Source organism: Diadema antillarum, unplaced genomic scaffold (genome assembly GCF_040938485.1).
Source record: "Diadema antillarum isolate AM-2024a unplaced genomic scaffold, OU_Dant_1.0 scf00000028, whole genome shotgun sequence".
Taxonomy (NCBI): Eukaryota; Metazoa; Echinodermata; class Echinoidea; order Diadematoida; family Diadematidae; genus Diadema; species Diadema antillarum.
In genome coordinates, this window is record NW_027270917.1 from 3,706,035 (window position 1) to 3,722,677 (window position 16,643).

Sequence of the window (16,643 nt, forward strand, 5' to 3'; positions counted from 1 at the left end):
AGAGTCCGACGTCACTGAGGCACAACTCTTCCCAGCCGTGTTCTGCTCGTTATGCGTACGCTAATTGTTATGGTAATCTTCGGTCAGAACGCCAAACTCAGCTAGACGGCGTATTGTACAGATTATCCCCAGTAACTGGTGGGGAGGAGAAATATCTCTTTGTGTGTACATAAGTATGGTAAGATTTCGCGCGCGAGAGGGGTTTGTACGCAAAGTAGTATGCAACACGGACAGAAGCTAGAAAAGGACAGTGCCTATTTGATGTCAAGTATGTGGTATATATATATATAGATGTATGTTTACAATATTAATTTACATGAATTATATTCAACTAAGCTTGAAATATTTTGTTTAAAAATAATGAAATCACATACTTTCACATTTTATGATGAAATTACAACTGATCATTTGAACACTTAAAGTGGTTTTTAGAGGCACGCCTGTCAACTTGAGAGTAGGGCATCAATGACGTAGGATCTTTTTACAGGCTCTTACATGATCGCCTGCAGGAATTATTTGTTGAAAATCGCATACGGAGACAGTTTTTAATTTCCACGCATATAAACTGGTGAAAGGTTATATTTTTTACTATTCTTAATTATCAGTACAGTGAAAATCTCAGGACTGCCTCCCTTTAAATAGCAGCGAAAAACACAATACATTTGTGTACGACAATAAACTCTGAAGAAGAGAAATCTTTTGTTTGTTTTTTAAACACCACACAATAGATGCTTTCAATCGAAGCGGCGGTGTGGGTGAGCACGTCATGTTCATCATGGCACACTACCATTCATATGAAACAATGCATTCCCAACAACACCATGTTTTCCAGAATTGTAGACGTCCTGAAAATGTTGTTTTTGCACTTTAGTTTCTTTCCTCTCTTTTATTCACTTATGCATTCATTTCACATAATTGTTCTTATATTTTAAGAGTTGATTGCAAAACAGCGTAAGTGCCATTTTCAATATTTTAAAGGGATGGTACAGTATTGGTGGAGATGAAAATTGGGCTTTCAAATTTCCGCGAGATACCAAGAAAACACTTAGGATAGTACAGAGCATACCATTTTAAGAGGAATTCAAAGTTTATTTGATGAAAATCGGGTTTGGAATGACTGAAACATCCAAAAACAAGTAAAACAGAGTGATTGCAATAAAGTGTGGGTCCCACACTTTATTAGAATTGCTCTTTTTTGGATATCTCAACCATTTCAAAACCATTTTTCACCAAGTAAACATTGAATTCCTCATAGAATTACATGCTCTTTAACATTTCACATGAGGTTTCTCATTATCTCACCAAAAAATGTTAGGAACCTGAAATTAGGTCTCATCCAAAACTATAGATCCCTTTAAACTAAGTTTGCCAAAAGAGAGTGCAAAATTAAACCTCTTCAATGCTACCTTTCTTTAATAATGTACAACAAGAAGTTATCACAAAGGAAATCTCATGTTTCCTTATAATTTTCTTTGATTCTTAGCAGCTCTAATCACAAATATCTCAAATTGACAAGAATTGACTGAGCTCGTTTTTGTGATCAAACTCTTCATTTGGTTGCTGAATTCTGAGAAATTGAATAAATGAATAATTTAGACTTGGTGCATAGCACTTTAGAGACTTGGGTATCACCGATGTCAAAAAATGAAGATACATGTAGCTGCCCTAGTGAAATGTGGCAGCATAATGTGCCACCAATCAAAATGTTATTCATGAACACAAGATTTAATTCATTACCGGTCAATATCTGTTGTATAAATGCACAGAAGAGAAACATGTTCATATATCTGTGACCTCCTTTTAATACAGTACTTAGACAGCCATTTTCCACATCAACGTATCAGTGATTCATTATGCAGCCTGTCACTCACAGGCATGTTACAAGTCAAGCTGTACTATTTTTGTTTTGTTTTGAAGATACATAATGCCTTTCTCTATTAATGGAATAAAAGAGTAGGCATCAAGATATGCATCAGTGACATGGCTCACATTACATTTTTGTTTGCATTTTCTTTCGTTCTGCTCCTCTCCCAGCAAGAGAAAAAGTTGGACAAGTTGAACTATTTTCATGAATGAAAACAGATGATTATACCTCTGCTTCGAGTTGCTGGAAGTATTCTGCTCCAGACATCCTCCTCGCTGGTTGCGTCGTATGAACCTCCTTCTCCTTAGTGTTCACACCAACTGGCTGAGCTTGTTCCTTTGGCTTCACAGGTGGTGGATTCTTTGGCACCCGGCTGGATGTTTTATGGCACACACTACAGATATTGGTGTTCGTATCAGCGTTTATAAAGGTGCAGTGTTCGCACGTCCACCCCTCCTCAGAGTCTGTCGACGGTGACTGAGGACTTGCGGAGGCCGAGTTTGTCACGTTTTCCTGCGTCGATTGGGTCATGGCCGTTGTAGCGGGCTGTGGGCGAGACCTTCTGGCCTGCTCACCGCCCCCTGGCAAGGCCTGTGGCTCTTGGAACACCCCTCTCCTCGGATTCTGTTGCCCCGTGGCAGCGGCGAGCTGGTCCTCCAAGCTTCCCTGCTGCCTCTGCAACGTGAGATGTTCTTCCCACTTCTTGGCCTCTTCACGCGCAAGCTCCTGCCTCCTGGAGTTGTCGGACTCCCGAGCGAGGAGCTCCCGGAGGCTGTTCACCTCCTCCATCACAACAAAGTCTTGCGCCCTGATCATGTTGATGCGCTCCTCGAGGGATGCCCTGAGCTGAGCTGCTCTGGCCGATGCGGGATCCTCACCGGCTCTGCCCGCAGGGGCTACAGTCGGGAGGGGAGTGGACAGCGGCACAAACTGTTGCCTCTGCCCAGAAATCTGCGGGAGCGGTGTTGTATTCGACGCCGCCGGGGTGGGCCTGACCGCCGAAGACACCATTGGACGGGAATAACTATCATGGGGAGGCGCCCTCACATCGTACTCCTCACTGCTGAAGGTCTCCCCTGAACAAGCTATGCTATCAGGTTGCTGCAAGAAATTATGAAGAACCACATGCTTTACTGACTCAAATGCAAAGGTAGGAACATAACAAAAAGCATTATTATTACCATTTTTTTACACTCAGAGAAGTGAAGCATTGGAATGTCCCAGCTTCTGCACTGACAATATTTTTAATGACTCTTGCAACTACATAAATCTTGCATGGTACTGGGGGAGTGCATAACATCTCAATTCCTTGGACACAAAATGTATCTTATCTCAGATACTGTTCATATTGTACTGGCGGAGCGCATTAATATATAAATTCTTGGACACATTATGTATCTTATCTTATAAATTGTTAACTGCTGATTTAGTTATTGCTGTCATTGTTCAATTTCAGAATAATATGAATGAAAATATAACAGCTTTGATGTGATACATGCACTACAATTGCAAACTTTTTAGCTTGAGGGGTGCTCTTTGCTTTGCCATGAAAATAAGGTATTAACCAAATTTGGCAAAGGAAGTAAAGTGTACCTGGATAGATACATATCACAAAAATGGAACAAATTCAGCAAAGAAGCAATCTAATTTTGATAATTATATGATATATATCATGAAAGATACACAAACATGGCCGAACATGCAAGCAGTAAAAGACGATGAGTGATTAGCTGTTTGTGGGAACATTGTCAAACTAAAGAAAATAAACTTTACATGCATTCTATTCCATATCTGCTGATGAATACATAAAGCATGCAGTGAAATGAAATAAAGCAATAACAAAGTGGGTAGGGTTTGTAATACCAACACCACATTCATCAGGATAGATGTAATTCAGAATTTTTAGGGATGACCACCCCATACTGTATGTTTTACAGATTTTCCTTTGACACTCTTGCTAATACTAAAATGTGTTTTTATAAAAACCTGTATTATTTTTATTTGCTAAATTTTCTGAACAATTCTAAGTTCCAAGGGTCTCTAAAATGACTTTTCTATGATTTTGAAGGCAGCTGTGATGACAATGCTTGTGACACTAACAGCAATTGGTACAGGAGCTTTTATTTAATGCCAGACATTGTGTTATGCCACTTACCACATTACTATCAAGATCAGGCTGTATAGGACTGTCTACCTGTTTAAAATAAAAAATAAAAAAGAAGAATTGCTTAACAGTTACTTTATATCACCAGTCCAAGAGTGCAGAGATTTAACAGTACAGAATAATGAGTGACCCCAGTTTTGCTTAAAGCTATAAACCTTGTCTTCCTCTTTCATGGGTTTGTGCGTTTTGTATGTCATGACATCTTATCCAAAACGATGGGCTGGTTTTTCACTCTCTTATCACTTCTAAAAATCCCTGGTTGTTACAGCATCTAAACGTCAGCACATGGCTCCAATCATTACGCCACATCTCAAATAAATAGGACATGCTGTATTAATGGGGAAATATCATGGAAAAATTCTGAGGTGCATAATTTCTACCCGTATATTGAGACAGAGAGCATCAGTTCACGAGACCCATTTTCCAACAGTAGCCTGGGGGTTTATTGCTAAATAATGCGTGCCTCAGTTCACCCGTACACCGAGACTAGCCTGGCACTAACTTTAGCCTACCACATAATGGTGCAAATTTCTGGCCTCCCCTGACTGAGGTTGTGAAATCCCAAGAAAGGTCCTGGGTGCTGAATTCCAATTAAGTGGTGGTGGCTGTACAAACAAACAAACAAACAGAAAACACACAGAAACCAAACCATCAACAAAATACTTTCCCTCAAACCCTTTTAGAGACAGTCCGCTAAAGGGGGTGACACTTGTTATTCCCAAGGTTTGTTATTCCAAACATGAAATAATGCTCACTATTCAGAAGTTTGTTATTCCAAAATAGACATTCCCTACATCAAGATGTTCTTAAATAGAAAAAAAAAATGGGTTTGTTCATCGAAACATTTGTAGAATTATTCCAAAAGTTCATAGATCCAAAAATGAAATAAAGTTTGCTATTCCGAAGGTTCATTAATCCGAATGTGAAATAGGATTCATCATTTCGAAGACTCATTATTCCAAAGATTCATTAATTTGAAAATGAAATAAGGTTTGTAAATCAAAAAATTAAAATAAGGTGCATACTAACAAACCTTCTGAATTATGAACCTAATTTCGTATTTTGGATTTAGCAAACCTTTGGAATATCAAGCCTTATTTTCATTCTTGGATTAAAGGGATCGTATAGTTTTGGTTGAGACCTAATTTCAGGTTTCTAACATTTTTTGGTGAGATAATGAGAAACCTCTTATGAAATATGAAAGAACATGTAATTCCATGAGGAATTCAACGTTTATATGATGAAAATTGGTTTTGAAATGGCTGAGATATCCAAAACAGAGCGATTCAATAAAGTGTGGGACCCACATTTTATTACGATCGCTTTGTATTACTTTGTTTTTGGATGTTTCAGTCATTCCAAACCCGATTTTCATCAAATAAACTTTGAATTCTTCTGAAAATGGTATGCTCTGTACTATTTCATAAGTGTTTTCTTGGTATCTCACAAAAAGTTAAAAGCCCAATTCTCATCTCCACCAATACTGTACTATCCCTTTAATGAGCTTTCAGAATACCAAACCATATTTCATTTTCAGATTAATAAACCCTTGGAATTATGAACCACTGAAATAAATAACCTTCAGAATTACCAACCTTATTCTATTTTTTAATTAATGTCTCATAAAACAAACTGTAACCCACTAAGGGAATCAAAACTCTCCCTGTAATACCCACGGGAGTTTCTGTACAATCTCAAAATAGAACTACATTGTATTGGGCAATTCGGTTCCACGACATTGTCCCTGTAAAATGGTTCCCTTATTGTCCTCGCTGTTATGTAAATTTAGGCTTCCCTACTCACAAACTGATACAAAAAGACGCTTGTGTCTTTCTCACAAATTTAATGCACAATAATAAAGAAACTATAAAATCGTCATTGAGTAATTGAACAGCATCCTGATGACACTTACAATATATTCAAGTATAGGCCTATGATTATTATATCTTTATATTTTTGTAGGAATTTCGTCTGGCATTGCTAGAGTAATAATTAATAGTTAATGAATAAACCCTCCCTCCCCCACCCCAAAATATATATATATCACTCTAAAATGTCATACTTCCGCAAAAATAAATATCACAGAGAGTGTGCCACGCACAGTTGTACATGCATTGATACTAACAAAGCCCGCTTTGATTGGAAGCGTTAGTTGCATGGTTCAAAAAATTTCTTTCAATTTTGTCAATTTGTATTCACTTAATTGGACCTCAGACTCTGGACTTTGGACTTGAGACAATTGGGTTTCGATCTGAACAGTGAAGCGAGCGACATAAAAGGATATGCTGTAATTGAAGCAGGAAGGTACAATATGTACTCTATCTGCATTCAGCAACATGCCATGACAACTACACAGACTTTTCGTTCAAACAGACTTTGCAGAACTGGCAGGCTTGGGAACAGAACATAGGAGGCTCAGGAACCAAAGAAACAGAGGGACAAAAATGCCAGTAGTAAATGCAAATGATGAAAATCAGCATTACACATTTTGCACACATATATTTTTAAATAATATTTCTTGCAGCTTTTGCCACTCAAAGTATAACTGTTGCTCTATATGGAAAGGGATAGTGTCATGCAGTTTATGATATGCATATTCCTATTTTTATTACGAAAGAAATGAGGGAAAAGAAGGTTGACTACTCCTCAATAATCATACATGATCTCTTAATGAACTGCAGCAAGTACAATACATGAACTGACAATGACAGTAGCACACACACACTTGTACATATGTGTGTCTGTTTGTGTGCGTGTGTGTGTGTGTGTGTGTGCGTGTGTGCGTGTGTGTAGTAAAGCAAATGCATGTACTGCACTAAAAAGTAGGCCTGTATACAGCTCGAAAGATGGGCTGATACGACTTTATGACACTTCCAATGTTATACTTGATGACTCAAAAGTTCTTTGTATCTATGAATTGTATTTCACGGCATTTTGATTGTCCCTGTGATACTGTTCACCGACTATTGAGTTTCTGTTCACCAAATGCACGTAGGTGCATTGATCTGGAAGATGAGTCTATCCTTTTGAAAATTCTGGATTTTTCCACAACTAAGTTTGGATCTGACACTTCCAGTGAGTGTAATCTGTATTAGCAGGCATGAATCATTTTTTGTTCAGCTGATATTTGTTCATTTACTCTGTGTGTTTTTTATAGCAATTTTTTTTTTCTTCAACAATTTAAGGCAACATGAAGTTTCTATTTCCAAACTACAAGAATAAGAGATACTGCTTGGTGAAAACAGACATTTTACAGAGGTTTACTTCCTGGTGATCCAAGTCAGTGTTTTTCTGGCTATCTTCAAAGATTGAGTGGGCAGTGAAAGAGATGCTCACATAGCTGCTCTATGAGTCATGAGAAGCAAAGATCAGGTGAAAAAAAAAAGAATAAAACAAAAACAAAAAAACTTATTTTTAGAGGAATACAGTCCAGGTCTAATTGGATGTATTCTCAGCTTTAGTGATGCCATCTATGGCCTTTCTAGCCTCAATGAAGCTACACTATAATGTACAAGTGCATGTGACTTTTTTATTTGTTTAGTTTTGGGGATTTTTTTTAGAACTAGAAATGTCGCTATGGCGACTGATGCCTCCGCCATAATGCATGATTCTCCCAATAGGTGTATAGTACAATGTCTCCACAATGTGTGATGACAGTTTCACATAACTGGCAAAATATCGAAATGACAGGTTTGTCAGAAATATCTTGAATGTTCACTTTCCATGATCTGGGTTTGCTCTAATTGTCTATTAAAGAGTGCAGGTACACATATTTGGGGAATTGAAAATTTTTACTTGACGTCTGACCGACCTTATTATAAGTTTATGCATTGAGTATATGATTTCAAAGGTATAAAGAAAGAGTGTAATTACAGTACAAAATATATCTTTTTTTTTCATTTAAACTTGACCGTTGACCCTTAACCTTTGACCTTTGACCTTCTGGCTGGAAATTTCCAAGAGAATCTCAATTAAGTAATACATACATCTGTACATATATTGAATTCTAAAACTAATAATGCAATCATTGCATAAACTAGTGTATGAGCAAATTGGAACATTTTGAGGAGTTGACCTTGACCTTTGACCCCTGACTATTGACCCATGACCCCTAAATTCCCTAGATAATCCCTGCCAGTCAGTACATGCATATGTACCAAGTTCCATGAAGATAGATTGAACCATTTGCGAGAAAAGTGATATTGCAACATTTTCACCTAACCTTTGACCTTTTGACCTTTGACCTTATGACATGAAACTCTCTCTGGAGAATCTTTACGCAGTAGTACATGTCTACACTAAGTTTCAAGAAAATAACTGCAGGCATTGCACTGATATGGGGAAATAGCAACATTTTTAGCATTTGACCTTGACCTTTTGACCTTTGACCTCTTGCCAATGTCACTAAAATCTACTCAACTAATTGTCCCATCATACATCATCCTTGGACCAAGTTTGGTGAAAGCTGCTTCATCCAGTTTTGAGTTATCACGTAAACAGATAAATTTTAGGATTTGACCTTGATCTTTGACCTTTGACCTCTGTCCGATTTCACTGAAAAACTATTCAAGTAATTGTCTTATCATACATCATCCTCCAAAAAAGTTTGGTGAAATTTGCTCCATCCAATCTTGAGTTATCGCGTAAACGGATGCAATTTCATGATTTGACCTTGACCTTTGACCTTTGACCTTTAGCTGATTTCACCCAAAATCTAATCAAATCATTGCCCCATCATACTTCATACTTGGACCAAGTTTGGTAAAATTCCAGTAAATATTACTCAAGTTATCGCGTAAACGAAAGCGGACGGACGTACGTACGGACGTACGGACGTACGGACGGACGGACGGACAACCCGAAAACATAATGCCTCCGGCACCACTTCGTGGCGGAGGCATAAAAAGAAAATAGTGTTAACTGTGAAACAATGTAGAATTATTTCACACTGCAAATGACATCACATTACAAAAGTGCTGTGCCTTGATATGTATTTCAAGTAACTATACTTTACATTTTTATCATTAAGAAAGAAAATAGACATAAATGCAGTTTTAATGACAGTATAGACTTGTGTTAATATTTTGTTTCTGCCTTGCCTCTCTCTACTCACATAGCCAAAACAGTTTGAGGCACCACTGAACTATGAATTGTCACAATACGATGTGTTCGTTACAGAGTTGTGGTGCAAGGTGAGTCTTCCAATTGACTAGGAAAATGTGGCACCAGTGATCCCACCTTCAAAACACATACACACCACAAAGGCCTACACACCACTTCTCCCAATATGCACAGGAATTGATTCACACGGTGTGGCGACTACAGGAACATGTTTTCCTTCCTTTTGACGTACTACAATTATACCAAAGATGGACATGAATACCTGATGTAAGCCTAAACCTAACATCCCTTTAGGTAGCACTACAGGGAAATGCCAGAATATTGTCTATTGCTAATCAAGCATGAATACATGCATTCTTTGAATTTCATGGCATTTATTTCCTTTTATGCTACGCTTCTACATAGAATAGGATAAAATGCATTTCGCTGTGGCTATTTCTACATGTAAATGTGATGACAGTCTAATTGAGTGTTTTGTGAGTACAGTAATTAAAAATTAAGTCGTGAACTTTAGAACTTTGACCTTAACCATAGGTCATGTTACTCGACAATGGGATTAGGGGTAATGAACTTGCATTATCAAGAAAGACAGCTGGGAATACCTGACTGCCTATTATCATTTACCTGGTCTGATGATGTACTCTGCAGTCTTCCAACCTACAAGATGAAGCAAATAAATAAGTTAAAAATAAAAACAAGTGAGAAACAAACATATGAAGTGATCTTGTCCACAAATATGACAGCAAGCTTTTCATAGACAGGCATACACCCGATGTCTACAACGTGAAATAGACACATGGCCATGTGACGAGTATCTCTTGTAAAACTTTGCCAGACATTACAGTTACAGACAGGTAGACAAACTAAAATAGCACGAACCTAACTCATGTGACATTGTGCACCTACATTGTAAGCATTGACATTATAAAACAATTTTTTTTTAGCCCAGTGAGTATCAGACTGACAGTTGTAGGCCTAATAAATATCAACCTTTAGGTGGACTAAAGCCAAGCTGCATTTCCAATACATTTCCTCATGATGATGATGACTTCATCACTGTTTTTTTATTGGTAACCAGGAAATTTGCCCTTTTTTGGGGGAAGACTACCACATAACAAAACTGCCTTTAAGTAGCATATTGACTCACAGGCCATTTAAGCTTACATGCAGCTTTCTGTGAACAATCCACTCGAAGCAATTCCATGATTTGGTTTGGTTTCACAATTGTGATAGGATATCAGACTTTCTATGAAGCAAGCTTACACGATGAGTTAAGATGTAACAAGATTAAAGGGAAAGTGCACCCTGAATATCAGTGTGTTTGAACAGAATTGGCAACACCATGATGTACGTATGTTGCATGTGAGCTCATCTACCATTTGCCCTATGCGTAATATTCCATGAACATCTCTCTCTTTTCTTTTCTTTTCTTTTTTCCTTTTAGATATTTTTCCCCAGCATGCATAGGTTGCACAAAAAAGGTGCATGCATGATTTGATGTCTACTTGATGGGAAATGAAGATTTGTCATTTTATAGAACAAATCCATTTTGAAGGGGGGGGGGGGGGGGGGGGGGTAAGCTACCAAATACTTACATCACAGAATTGCTAATTTGTATTTGATTAATAACTTCAGAAAAATCACAACTTTCTCGGTTTTCATCAGAATTTGATCAAAATTTCATTGAACTGTTCCTCTAAGTTTTCTGCTTCTATATAAACATGCATAAATTTCAGGGTGAATTTCATTTTTGAAGTTCATATATCACTCTTGCAAACATCACAAAATTTTTGATGGCTGAAGAATAGTGTCTCTCAACATCATGCATAAAAATATCTAGTAATACACATCAGAGTTTTTGAATAAGACATAAAATATAATCCCATGACACTGAAGAATTTGCTCCAATTCAAATGATTGAATTTTTCTCATGGTCAAAATAAATTAAATGGAGATCCACATTATTGTTTCTCCCACCATCATAAAGAAGTTTCCAGTTTTATCATTCTGAGGAAGGGTCTGAATTACCTACCTCTATGATATACCAGCTCAAGAAATGAATCCAATTTTCAGGGTTGCAAAAGAGGACACACAAACTTTTAAGGGTCATAATTTAGATAAACAAGATCTGACTTAGAAGGCAAACAGAAATGCCACTATGGGACAACACTAAATTTCATAATAGGTAGGAAATTGAAATGACAGGTGTGAAAGTTTGGATGGCACGACCAAAAAATGTTTTTGATTTGTTATACATTCCCTGAACCAAGCTTCACTGGGATGGCCAAATTGCACCATTTGTGAGCAAGTACTTTGTAGCATTTTAACTTGAACTTTGACCCCATGGCCTACAACTTACCATAGTCTTTTCTAGTATTTCCAGTAAGCTGATTGATAAGCTTTGTACATCAAAACTCACAGTCAGAGGGAAAATAAATACTTATATAGATAAATACCTTCTTCAAAGAATAAATGTACCTCATTCTCACAATCCTTTAAGCTATCTTCTAAAATATGGTAAAAAAAAGTAACATTCTATTATTTTCACTTGACTTTTGACCCATGGCCCACATCATTCCTGCAGAATCATTGTGCAGCAATGGGTGCACAGTATATATCCAGTTTGATAAAGTGTATATATTGAATCACGGCCAAGGTATGGAGAAGAATGTGTTATTTCAGCATTACATAGTGTAATTTTAACCTGAACTTTGACCTTTGACCCCATGACCAAAATTTCCAAAGAGAATTGTCAGGCAGTGCATATATGTCCAAAAGTTTCATGATACCTTGAGCGATTTCATAGATACTGTATGAAAAAAAAGGGAAATTGTAGCAATTTCACTTGACCTCCTGACCTCACGGCCAAAAACTTTCCTTAAGAATCTTTATCTGGTAATAAATATACATTTATGCACAGATATGGGGGAAATGGCAAAATTATAAGAAATTGACCTTGACCTTTGACCTTGAGTGCATGTGCTTACAAGTTGATAGGCACAGCTGCATCCATTCATACATGTACACATGCCAAGTTTCATTTTAATAGATACCTCAAATCGTTAAGTTACACCATCCACAAAATTGATTATGGACGGACAGAACGCACGCCTACAGGCGGATGGACAGACAGATGGATGGACAGACGGATGAACAACCTGAACTTCATGGTGGAGGCATAAAAAATATAATGGCATTACTATACAGAGAGATATGAATGAAACCTGAGCATTGATGCGCCTGTTACATTGACAGTAAAAATACAGTGTATTTTGATCATCAGATATGCAATTACTACTTGACAATGCTCCATTGAAGCAGCATAAAAGTACATTATTTGACCTGACTTTCATCGCCCTTACAGCTCATCTCACTGTCTTTCTCTAACACCCCATTAATCTCAAATCTAGTGAACCAGGCATGAGAGTGCGATATTAATGAAATCAATTCTTTGTAAACTACTGCACATATGACTTTTGACTGCTCATGTTTAAGAGTCTCTCTCCATAAAGGTATATTGACCTGTCCAACCTAATCCAGATACCACACTTCTACAGGATTGATATCTATACATCAATCCTGACCTTCCCCTTTCTATACCATTGATCCAGCTCCTGGTCAATACAACTCCTGTTACTAATTTTTGGTTTCATTTGGATGGATGGCTACATTGTTTAAGAGAGCACGGAGTCAGGAATTAGATTATCTTACTTGACCTTTGACCCTTGCCCTTTGACCCCCATAGTCAAGAAATCTTCAAATAATCACTGATTTGTAATATCCTATTTTCATGACATTACTTTGAGCTATTTTTCAAACCATGGGGAAAATTAAGACATTTAGACATATTCACTTGACCTTTGACCCCACGGTCAGAACCTTTCCCTACAGAATCATTTTGCAGTATTGCATACTGTATACATAGTTTGATTAAACGTATGCACTAAGCAATCTCCAATAGAGAAAAAAGTATCATTTCAGCATTACATTAGTAGAACTTTAGCATTTTAAACTGACCTTTGACCCCATGGTCCAAACTTTCCCTAAAGAATCTTTATCTGGGAATACATGTAACATTAAAGTTCCAAGAAAATATATTCAGGTGTAGAATAGATATGGGGGTAATACTCAAATTTTGACCTTGAGTATGTGTATCAAAAAATTGAAAGGCACAACTTCATCCACTCATACATACGTATGCCAAGTTTCATTGGGATACCTGAAATGATTCTTAAGTTACGCTGTCAACAGAATTTATTGTGGACATAAAAGACGGATGGATGCATGGATGGACGGACAAATGAAAGGATGGATGGACGGACAGATGGATGGATGGACAGGAGGAGGGACAGACAACCCAAAAACATAACGCCTCTGGTGACACTTCAAGGCGGAGGCATGAAACACCTACCTTGTATAATTACGACTGTTGAAAAACATGTCACGACCATTTGAAAGTTTCAACTTATATGTAGTTCATCACCTTACTTTGTCATGACAGTCTACAATACTGTGATCAGACGTTTGTTTGTTTGTTTTTCATTTCAGGCATCTCAATACTTACCTAAGGTAGACTTTACCAATCACTAATTCCTTCATTGACACATACTGTTTTGTATCTGAGCAAGAGAACGCTGAACATCGCTTTGCCACCGAGTAAAGAATGCATAGTCAACAGCAAAATTCAAACTTAATTTTTGACATGCACTGATCCACTGATTTTCAGTTTGTGCGCTTATCATGACGTACACCTTACATCAGGCATGATGACATCAGTACATGCGTTCACTCATTTTCTTACACAGGCGGATGGGTGGATGATTACATGCTCACAGACGGACAAACAGAAGGACATGCCTACGACTTGCATTACGGGGGTACGTGCGAGTATAAAGCACAGTGAAACCATTAGATGCGTGCCTCATCCAAAAATCAATAAGCGATGGGTTCGTGTGTACAAAGACACCAGCCAGGGTTGATCGTTTACGTATTGGTTCGGGACGCTGGTGCCACAATGAGTGCTACATAGCTTGAACGGGATATTTCCATAATAACCATTGACACATCCTCACCGTAGTTTACAAATCTGTTTATAAGTTTACTTGGAGTGAAGCCCATTGTTATTGCTACAAAGTAAAACCAACAATTTTTGTTGTTTCCTTCAGCATATAAGGAGATGCAGTGCATTATACGCTTGCATGGTCACAACATGATGATAACAATTCAGGTTAATAATATTGTGTAAAGTGTATATTCACGAATAAGAGGTAGTGGGAAGTGGGCATATGTATTGATCCCTCTAAAGGCCCGTTCACTAACACATGACCTGGCGCAGTTGACGGCTTCCGTGCTGGACAATCCGAGGTTGGTGCTACCTACCACGGCATGTGGGGACGTCACTTCTGGGGAACCAATCGGAAAGGCTCTTGCTGCTGCCTGGGCGTTGTTGACCAGCTGTTGACGCGCGATGTCGAGAAGGCCTGCAGGCAGCGGGGATGGAACAGTCACGGGCGAAGGAGGCTTGCCGGAGATCTTGTGGCGGGTGTGCGAGCGTCTGGTGGGATGCTTGTGCCACTGCGTGTCACAGTTTTCACAGCGAGCTTGAGAACACACCTCACACTGCATGTTGCCAGGATTAGTTTTGCAGAGTACGCACGTTTTCAGCTCCACTTCTATCCAGCAAATAGAGACAATAATGGTTACCACAGTTACCAGTAAGTTTTCCTCAGTTGGTGACCTTGTGTTAAACTTCACACGGTATTAATTTTACAGCGAATACAGACAAGACAATGACTTACAGCAAATCACTGTCAGATAGATTACTTCTCTGCAGTGCTTACTTCTCTGCAGTGCTTCTACCACGCACTGAGATGTAACTCATAATAAACAACACACACACACACAAAATGTCTTTATTTATGAGAAATCAGATCACTGACACACACACACAAAAGACAGAACTAACATCAAACTATAGCAATTTCTCATAAAGAACATGTCAACCTATATGAACACCCACAAGCTTACATTTGTTTACAATATTTTTGTGCTCAACCAGGTAAGATTTCATGTGATATTACTTGTACAGATTCAATATATAAAAAGTGATTACACATTACAAATAAAAAAATCAAATTCATTTACTCGCGTTTGTCTTATGTCACGTTAAATGTGCAAAAATTTCCACACTCGGAAAATGTTCTCTTTCATAGTATTGGATATAATCAAATTACATTAGGATATATTTCGCACACTCGCGTAAACATAACTTGGTCTGAGTGTAATCAAATTACATATCATTGAATGTTTAAGTGTAAATTCGCTTTAAGAAGATAATTTTAGCTCTAGGTCATGATGATGATGTGAATGCATACAATGTAATTAAAACCTTCCATCAGCCTTGCGCGCTTTATAGTACAGACACCGCTCCGCATTATGCTGTTGCTGAATGTAAAACATTCAAAGTTATACCACTTTTAATCAACATGTCTCTTAAACATTATACCTGTTAATGTTTACTAAAAGTAACAGCAATCACTTCATATCAAATCACCAGTTGTTCGTAAGTCACAGCTTTATGAAAAATGGGGCCTGGTAGCATGGGTACACCATGCAATAGAAAGGCTGGTCCGACTTGGATATAACTCAGAAATCCCTGCAACAATTTGTGTATGACGGCTTTATCACTGATCTCTACAGATGACTGCATGCAGCCGAAGAGTCTCCATTGTGGAGTCGACCGTTACCAATGATTGTACACTTTGTTGCAAACACGGTTGTATTTGCCGAGGAGCAATTTGAATTCCAACAGGTATTTTCCAAAGTAAACTGGTTGGTAGCAAATGGAGATCAATTAATCTGGCCAACCTTCTCAATCATGCTACCAGGTCTTCAGATGTCAACAGCATGAAAACAGCAGTAAAAAACAACAGAATGAAGACAAGCAAGGTTGTATCGCACCCAAAAAAAAAAAAAAAAAAAAAATGCAAATATTACAGATACCACTAACAACACAACACTAACAATGCTGGAAAATACAACTCAATAAATGTGACAATAATAATAATAAAATAATGAAAATAAAGGTGAAAGAATGAATTTATGATTCCAGATGGAAGGATATGCAATTGTAGAACAGAAATAACAGAAATTTGCCAATGTTTGAAGTAAAAGAAAAAAAAAATGGGGAAAATGAGTTACGGAGTATTCAAGAATGAAAAAAAAAAAAAAAACACCAATGAAAGTCTTAGTGAAGGGGAAATCCAGTCCAAAAATAAGTTAGTCTGATAAAAAAAAAAGTTAAACAGTAAAAATTTGACTGAAATTGGAAGAAAAATAAGGAAGTTATGAAATTTTGAAGTTTTGCTAATTTCTACATAAGTTCTTGTACAGTGGATATGACTATGCAAATGAGTGAGCTGACCATGTCATAATCTCACAATTTTCCACTGATTGTGAACGAAATTCAATGATTCTGTCATTGAAGTCTGAAAC

At 37.6% G+C, this 16,643-nt stretch overlaps 1 protein-coding gene across 1 annotated transcript in view; it reads right to left on the minus strand.

The window, feature by feature from the left end:
- Positions 1 to 16,643, minus strand: part of LOC139735918 (uncharacterized) — an 80,883-nt gene that overhangs the window by 41,512 nt on the left and 22,728 nt on the right. Inside the window, exons 5-7 of the mRNA XM_071646676.1 lie at positions 14,393 to 14,821; positions 4,020 to 4,102; positions 2,093 to 2,965 (exon numbers count right to left, since the gene is read on the minus strand). Of these exons, the coding sequence (XP_071502777.1) occupies positions 2,093 to 2,965; positions 4,020 to 4,102; positions 14,393 to 14,821 (1,385 nt within the window). The remainder of the gene's footprint in view (positions 1 to 2,092; positions 2,966 to 4,019; positions 4,103 to 14,392; positions 14,822 to 16,643) is intronic.